The sequence below is a fragment of the Homalodisca vitripennis genome, chromosome 2, assembly GCF_021130785.1.
Source record: "Homalodisca vitripennis isolate AUS2020 chromosome 2, UT_GWSS_2.1, whole genome shotgun sequence".
Classification (NCBI taxonomy): Eukaryota; Metazoa; Arthropoda; class Insecta; order Hemiptera; family Cicadellidae; genus Homalodisca; species Homalodisca vitripennis.
In genome coordinates this window covers 91984927-91994220 of record NC_060208.1, presented here as the reverse complement: position 1 = coordinate 91994220, position 9294 = coordinate 91984927, and the positions used below count along the sequence as shown (strand labels likewise).

Here is a 9294-nt window from a genome sequence, read left to right as displayed (position 1 = left end):
GTGTGACACTGATACGCCAAACTTACTCAAATGTATACAATTACGTGTGATAAAGATATTTCTCAGGTTATAAAGAAGATGGCCCATTTATCGCAAGCTGCGCCGCGCCGCCCAGATTACCTTATCAGTTGACTATTGTCTGATGACGTCACTAGTAGGAGCGGTACCCGCTTGAGGCTTGTGGATATACTCATTGTGTTCTAGCGTATTACTGTATGAACGCATGACCGTAACTGGAAGAGGGGCAACAACAAGGTTGCAGGGTACCAACAAAACTTAATTAAAAAAAAAAAACGAATCTTTTATAGTTTTTAGTCTTCAGCTCAAGATTTCCCAGTTACAATACTCCGTTACGCAAGGAACTGAAGAGAGTTACTCATTAATTTAGAATCTATTGTTGTAAAACACGTTATCCCGCTAGTGTTGAAGAAATCTAGTATTAAATGTTTCTCAAATATTAAATTTAATAAAACATATATTTATCAACGAAACAGAGTATATACAGTTATATACCACAGCTTTTATATGCATAACGCTTTATGTAAGATTCCACTACGCAATATGAAACATAGAAACTGTATAACATTCTATTGAGGACTCTCAAAAGTACTATTATCCAAGTATATAAACAAATAATCTCATTATTTGAATTAGGAGAGTATTATTTTAACGCTACGAAGATGAAATGTATTATTGTACTATACGTTTTGACACCAACTTCTGGCTTAATGCCTGTTGACTAAAGGTGGCTCTTCATTGCGAGGCCAAAATATCTCAAGGTATATTGTACCAAATATATATTTGGGGAAACATGGGTTGGGAGTGTGAATCGAAAAACGTAAAGGAGATTCCTGCCCTAAAACATTTATTATGTACAGTCTATTTCATTATACCGTAGCTGACAGCTAGAGATGGATATTTAACCCGAGTCCTTGCTTTAAAATACTAGATCACTTTGCGATCGCTAATAGAGGAACGACCGGGCTTTTGTTGTTATAAACCAAAACATTAATCATAGTGAATACATTTGGAACTACTTACGTCCACTATGTTGAAAGAAACGTCAATTTAAATTTCACTAGAAACCATCAACACACATTTTTAACTAAGAACCAGGATAAGAGTGCCAAAGACTACAGAAATTTAGGAAACTGTGATGAATAATTCACTTAATATAAAAACAGGAGAATCAGTTGGTATTGAATGCTTAAAAAATAATGTATTGAAGCAATGAAGATACAAACATTTTATTCAAACTACGTAAAAGGTTAATGTGCTTGAGACACAATTTCAATACCATATTTATATAGGGTAATTTTATAAATAGTACGTACGTAAATATATTAATGAAAATCAATAAATTGTCCATATAAAAAGCTTATTAGACAACGTTATTCGAGTAAGATCTATATTTTACAATAATCTAGTGTGAATTTATATGAAAAACCATTTGTTATTAACGTGTAAGTTGATATTTAGTAATTTTCAAGAAAGAAAAAGTCTTTTGCTCTAGATGATGTAATTTTCAAAAGATTTTTCCATGTCCTTAACAATATCCAACTTGTACCAGAGTTTTTTATCTTCAGCAACAACGTCCTTCAGAAAGTCTGTGTGAACTGTTACACAATTTTTGTCACGGTAGTCCGAATATGGGTCGAGGTCTAGTTTGGTGACACTACAAAACTTGGAGTTCTTTGCTTTTATCTCGATCCAAATGTTAAGATCATCTTCAATTTTCTTGATAGGAACCAAGGTCACTTTGAAAGTAAACGAATGCTTGAATGCGTTATGTTCTACTTCCAGCCAAAAGAAGGACCCGTTCGTGAACCCCCAACCCGTATGCTTTATGATGTCGAGTTCATCTAAAGACACATTTTCGATCGTCGATGGAGCCTTATCGTTGCAGATGTTCATCCCAGAATGTTTGCTTTCAACGTGTTTAGGCAATCTTGATACTATTCCCGTCCATTTGCAGTTGTGGAAGGAGTCGTCAAACATGCAAACTGTTGGTCTATACCCACACCAAAGTTCGTGATCATCACCGATAGGAACCTTCTGGGAGCAACCAGGATGATTGCACTTTCTTGTGGCAATTGCGTCGTTCGCGCTGAGGCTCCTGCCCACGGCCATATGTTGAAGGGGGTTCAGTATCCTGTTGAAGACCGCAGGCGAGACAGTGGAGAATTTGGCCCGACAGCTTGGGCACTTTGACTTCTTATGGAACTTGCAAATTAAATGACCATTCTTGCACTGGACAACTGGTGGAGTTACAGTCTTCTCACAGATCGGACACACAAGAGCCTCCCGAATAGACTGCGCTAGGTCTTCTCCGTTCGTGGCATTCTGTGAAAATAAGACATTTGTTTCAAACTTTAGTTTTAAATTCTTCAAATTAATAAATCGTTATACAAACTATTTATTTCAAGTAAAATGATCCACATTCAATTGGTTATTATCACAGCAATTAGTACGCATTAATATCACTCGTCCAACATTACCTATACGATTTTAATAATGTTTTAAATTTTGTAACGTATTATTAAAATGGTAATACATGAAATAAAAAATAAAAATAAATTATTGATTAGTTGAACCTTTGAGATATAGCATAAGAGCCATGTTGGGAACGGCGCTACTTAAGAAATCATAGGTTTTGAATATGTGGCACAGTCAGCTTCCATGACAGGTTTTCTTGGTTAAAGAGTGTTACAATTAATTTTGCAATATAATAGATTTATATTGTTTCAATATTATCATTTTGTGTTTACTCTGTTATACAAAAAATTAAAACTTTTACTTCCGGTTGTTAATGTTTACTTTAAACGAAAAGTATTGTTTATTTTTGCTTTCTGAGGCTGTCACGTTTCATTCACAGTCATTACGATAGTAGTATTCGTTATTTAAATAACTTATTGATTTTAATTGTAAACACGAAACATTATGCATGTTTACTTATTTATCATAAACTCAATCACAATTTAAGCAAAGTGTTACTTATTTTAAGACCTCCTAAATTCCCTAGTTACGCTAACCTACCTCTCGTGTTATCATTTCGTATATTTAAACAGCTTGAATGCACTTTAAAGTAAATGATGTAGTCCTAATTAAGTGTAATGTCATTGACACATACTACAGAGACACATAGTTTCCTTCATAGGTAATAATAAAATGTTTTCTATTTTCAAAATAAAATCGTAAAATTTTTTGGTTAACAGTTGTGTTTAAATTTTAGATCCGACTATATGCACAATCATTTCACAAGTTGCTTCCCAACGAGATTTATTGCTGATAAAAAATAAATAATAGCCTAATTCATATTTTATAAGTGAAAAGCATCCAAAAAATTTAGATAATTAATCTTTAGTCTAAATAAATTAATGTCACATGCGGACAGGTTAAAGTGTAATTACATGGAACGAATATTTATTCCCAGTTTCCTCTTAGGGAACTAGGAATAATAATTGTTTAGTTACTTTTGCCATACGATATTATTATCTATTTCCTTCCAGTATTAAATTGAAAAGCATTATTAAATCCAGCGTTTCTAGTATTCTATGATAAAGGCCAACGTCTTTTCAGAACTGTATGTTTTTTTTAAAAGCACTATGACTTAAGGTCCTAAAAAATATAATTTCTATTTGCCGCACAGTAGCTCAAGAACAAAGTGACAAATGGATTTGAAATTTTACAGAAAGCTTCAATAGTATAAAAGGACAGGAAAGAGTTTGACGATTAGGCATGTCGTTCCAAGGAATTGTGTTGAACGAGAGGTAAAATTATTACATTGATCTTATAGTAACGGAAACAATAATGAAATAGGAAGATTTTCAACAGACAAAGTTCAATTATGGAATTTTACCATGTGATATTTGTTAGATGGGAGGTTTTCCTGATATTATCTATCGAATGCTTCGTCACTACATCGTTTGAGTTAATGTATATAGATAAGATAAGAGTTCAATGATGGTGCACGCTATTCCTTGAGATTGGGCTGAGTGTTAGCAAAGGCTATAACTCAAAGTGATACATCGACCATGAATTGTTGAACTATAAACTTGCATATTTTGCCCAGCTATCACAAGGCCACTGAGTGTTCCCTTTCTACCATAGCGGTACAAAGAGTTCTTTAAAAAGTCCACACCACAGTTGACCACCTGTGTGTCTGCTTCCCGTCTCGCTTAGCCTTCTATGAATGGACGAAAACATTTTATGAGTCGGTAACTGTCTATGAGGAAAATGTTCCTGATAGAGTCGTCTAGCCTGACGACTGTTGCAATGTGCAAGACCGTACATTAAATGCATGTCTGCCATTTCACCATTAGTGTACATAATATTCATATTACCTGCCATGATGAATAAGATATTATTAGCTATCAAAAATGAACTTCAACGGCACTCGCACTAACTTGTATTAAAGTACAGTTCAACACACGCACTTAATGAGCAATGGAAAAATAGCTGCTTGTAATGTTTATTTAAATTATTATAAACAATGTTACATTGTTAAAACATATGTTTTAAATAGAAATTATTTTGTTTCTCAAATCAAATAGTTTTAATAAAACAGCTGTTTTAATTTCAATATTACATTTGTAGAGAGCTTAACAGATTTTGTCTATTTTTCATGCGTTTTGTATGTAATTAAGGATTATTTTTTAAAGTTTGCGTTTGTCTATTATAGACTTATTTTACATCTTTCTCTTCGAAATTAAATTTTCTACAAGTACCGTGAAAAAATATTTTGTGTTTATTGTACATTTAACATAGTAAATCTGCTTCAAACCTAAATGTAACTTGTTTTTCGGGACCAAGTTTCGCGTATTTCGTCACATATCTTAAAAATTACTGTAGCTAAAGGTCTGGAAACGGTTTTATTCAATTTTTCAGTTCATTTTACATAAAGTACGCTAAATTGTACATCTTAATTAACAGCCAACAAATACCCGTAGGGCTTCGTTGCAGCAGGGGAACTGAAATTCAGACGAAATCTTTCACCCTGTATAACTTGGTAACTAAGCATTTTCGGACCTATGTTAATTAGACCTTTTTTTTTTTATTTTGATGTGAGGAATCACGCCCTGACTTATGGGCACCTTTTTTCAGAACACCCTGTATATATATATATATATATATATATATATATATATATATATATATATATATATATATATATATATATATATGCCGGTTGTTTCGATAACGATTTCATTTGCAGACTTTAATTTTGCACGAAACCTTGTTTTTACATAGACAAGAATAATTTGATGAAGGTGCATGTCAATCCATGGACTGTGACTGACGGTCAGTCTATCACTTGCTTATCACTTGTCATCTGGCAGATTTTCTCTTCTATCTGTCCACACAACATCTCCAGAATGGAATTAGCTTTAAACTTGGACGACGCCTGTTACGTGATGCTTGGTGACTCCTATCCTACTCATACCTTATTGGGAAATTAAATACGACACTTTACAGTATACTTCTCACAGAATATATTTTGACTCCTACGATGATCGTTTGTTTCTCATACCATCTTGACCATTTTATCGAAATTCGCATGTTCGGAAACTTATTTTCGCATCGATTGACGAATTTGAGAGTCCGAACTGCTTAAGAATATGCGAAACAAAGATTGGCCTTACTGTTCAACATTGCAGAGCACATCCGTATTAGTTTTAAATAGAAATTCGTGTCCAATTCTAAAGTGTTTATAAACTGTACTGTAAGAGAGATAAGTTAATGGTAAGGAATGAGGCAATGCCCGCACAGGAAATAGGTCAAAATGTTTACATCAAATGTCATCATGCTGAATGAAACTCGGTCCTGATGTTTTACATGGTTCTGTTAGATTGGCACAAAAACAGTTGTCTGTGAAGAATCCTATTAATGTGAATGACCAAATCTCTAAAAATAACTTAGTAATTGCTCTGTTTAGGAAATTAATAACAGATCCCAGTCCCATAGCCTTATACTGGTGATAGGACTTTCAGGAGGGTAAAACAGAGGCGTATAAAAATAACAACAGTGGTTTCCGAACCAGTTATACGAATATTTCTGTGAACAATATACAAAAGTGAAACAAACAATATATAATACAGAGTGCGGAAATTTTGTGGGATTTTAAAGACAATATACTGTCACACATAAGGAAATTTTGTAATAAAAACTCAAATATATTTGGTGTACCAGTGACCAATGTATCTATTAAAAGGAAATCGCTGCAATCATTTTCTTGTTTACGCCCCATGTTGCTTGAAAATTGGATAAACTGCATTCGAAATAATGTACGGAAGAAAATATCCACAAACTTGTTTACATTATCTATTTCCATTCTCATGTCTACTCTTGTATGCTGACTGTAAGTTTCATATGAAAAAACAGCATCATTGCCAAAATAGCAAGAATAGTTTTCTTAGGGATTCGTAATGAATTGTGTGTTGATGAATCAGGAATGCGCAACAGTACTGTGTTTAGTAGATGGATACGAGTGGATCCATTCCTACTGAGACGTGTGTCACCGTCGCGTTGTTATCTTTGAACTTTACCCTGAATTAGGTGTGAATCTGGCGTCACATTCATCGGGGATTCACGCAAGGATTTGACTAGGCTACTTATCTTATCATTTAAGATAATAGATACAGCCGTTGTCCTTATATTATATGAAACTGTGGTATATTTAAATTACTGAATGCTGAATGATATATTGGAAACAACTAAAAAGGCTTTGATTTTTTATCAACTAATATTTCGACTTAATGCTACACTTCTTAACTATATTTTTATGTATTCAAGAAGTATGAGAGTTTTCCCCACATTGTTACTTCCGGTGAAACATATTTTACAATAAATATTACAATGTTTAAAGTTAAAGAGCATTTAATACTAACCTCGAGGACGCAAAATGGATTTATTAGTTGTTTTCACCTTCAATCCGTAGTTTCGATGGCGATTAACAAGTAATTCACGGCCGCATAGTTTAAGCAAATAAAACCGCTAAGGTTCTTTCGTGGAAAACCGTGTTCATTCAAATATCTTCAAGATTCAGGAAATAAACCGATACACTAACTAAAGGAACAAACTAGTATCAAAAGACTCGACGGAACGATGTAACGAAAGTAGCGCACAGACAGGCGGACTGCCCTTTTAGTCTGAAAACAATATAAATCTTCTGTGAACCAAAAGGTAGGCCTACCTATTTAAAAAGTTTCAAACTTCTAGGACCTTTCCATCAAGAGCTATTACACATCCGGCTAGGCGGAAAGATAAACAGACGGACTGCTCTTTTACTTTTTTAATTCAAAATTACCACGGTTTTCTTTGGACCAAGAGGAACCTACGTACCAAGTTTAAAGTCTCTATAATCTTTCTATCAAGGTTTACCTCACATACTGCCATGCAACATGTAAACAGACGGACTGATCTTCGAAATCAGCTTTTGACATTAAAATCACCATAAGTTTTTCCTTGACCAATAGAAGTCATTGTACCAAGTTATATATCTCCAGAGCCTTTATTTCAAAAGTTATCACACATGTGGATAGATAGCCCTCTGTCAACTACGAATTACAAATACATGAATTAAAGAGTCTCCTGTAGTGACCTTCACATAAGATACAAATAAAATTGGATAAAAGTTTTAATTTTCCTTGACCATGTACCTACTCTATTTTCATATTATACATATGATTTTTATTAACCATAAATAGATGAAAATTAATTGAAAACCAATATCAATAGTATGAAACTCATAGACAATAACAAATAAAACCAAGCAAGTTTAAGTTCATACTAGTATCTATATACACAAAAGATTAATAAGACGTGTATTACATAACTAAAACACTGAATAAAATAGGAACGGTGTATTAAAACAGCTTTAATAAGTATAGGCGTAGTACTAAAGTATAGGTTATAAACCTTAGTTTAGTTTAAAAATGTACGGTTCCTGGGTTGGTAGAGCTTATGTCGTTTGGCTTTTTGTATTATTCCTATGTGTTTGTTGGCATTATTTGAACTACTCGACTGATTGTTCTAAAACTATATATGGATATTCTTAGGGTCTCTGATTAACATATACGCCTATACTTATTTTGAATATCCCTCCAGACTACACCCCACTGGTCTCTAAATTAAGGAAATATCACAACTTGGTCAATAGAGTTGCATTACGCAATGAAATATTATTGATTGATAGATCCTGTTAAATGTAGTAATCTGTTCTGTGTATAAACGTTTATGACAGCACAACTACATGTTTAAATTATATGACTACGATTTTCTATTGGTTTACCTTTATAGTCCTAAAAGCATAGAGTAAATTTGATAGAACCAACACTTCTTATTTAAATAATTCCTGCAATCGAAGTTGAGCACAGATTTTATCCAGATAAGAAAAGTTAATGTTTTAATAATAATAGACGTTTAACTGTATATTTTAATAAATATTAAGTATTCAGTGCTTGGTAGTACTGTAAAGCAGATATAAAAGACAAGGTTACTGTTTAGCTTTTACTAGAAATTTAAACCATCTTTGACATACTTCGGCTAAAACTATAAGTAAAACACATACACTCACACAAACACACATATGATAATTGTTTAAGACGAAACAAGGCGAAATCAACTAAGTCACAAATAATACTAGCCATAAATACACATTTTCTTCATCATGCCAACAAGGCAAAACTCAACATTAACTTTGGAAATATAATTCAACTTGAACAATAAGTGTTGAAGTCCGTATAAAGCTTGCGAAATTTCGTGAGAAAACCGCTGATAACTGATACTAAAAGATCAAAATAAATGTAAAAAAATGACATTTATAAACTTTACTTATGCGCGTACTATTGTATGTCTATTATTAGTTAGTACATACCATGTTGCTTCACAGCAGAGGAGAACCTAATGAAAGGTATTCTTGTGAATGTTATCAGTGAGTTATGAAAGATACGCCGTGTTATCAGCCACTCTAGCTTCGGCGGCTAATAGTTATAAATACAAAGAATTTAGATCATCCTTGAAAGTTATCGTAACGTACATCACCTATAGTATCGTATCGGGTAGTAAATATTGTAATTATATAAATTTTATTGCCATGTAAATACATGTTAAATTTTTTTATATTGTGATATAGCATTTCACCGTGTGTGGTCAGCAGGCATTACAATAAGTTTTTTAATGTAAACGGTGATGATGATAACACGCTTTACATTGTTACTAAAGAAAAAAATAAATACTTTGTTAAACATTTATCTATATTTTTATTTTAATATTTACAGAAAATCAACAATGGAT

The 9294-nt window shown here is 33.0% G+C and overlaps 1 protein-coding gene across 1 annotated transcript; it reads right to left on the bottom strand.

Annotated features, from left to right (window-relative positions):
- Nucleotides 1–1222: 1222 nt before the first annotated feature.
- Nucleotides 1223–8964, bottom strand: LOC124354349 (E3 ubiquitin-protein ligase SINA-like 3). Its single transcript, XM_046804732.1, has 2 exons — nt 8876–8964; nt 1223–2343 (listed from the first exon to the last, which is right to left on the bottom strand). Exons 1-2 carry the CDS (start codon nt 8876–8878, stop codon nt 1510–1512), a joined length of 837 nt encoding a protein of 278 aa, XP_046660688.1. The 5' UTR covers nt 8879–8964; the 3' UTR covers nt 1223–1509.
- Nucleotides 8965–9294: the final 330 nt, after the last annotated feature.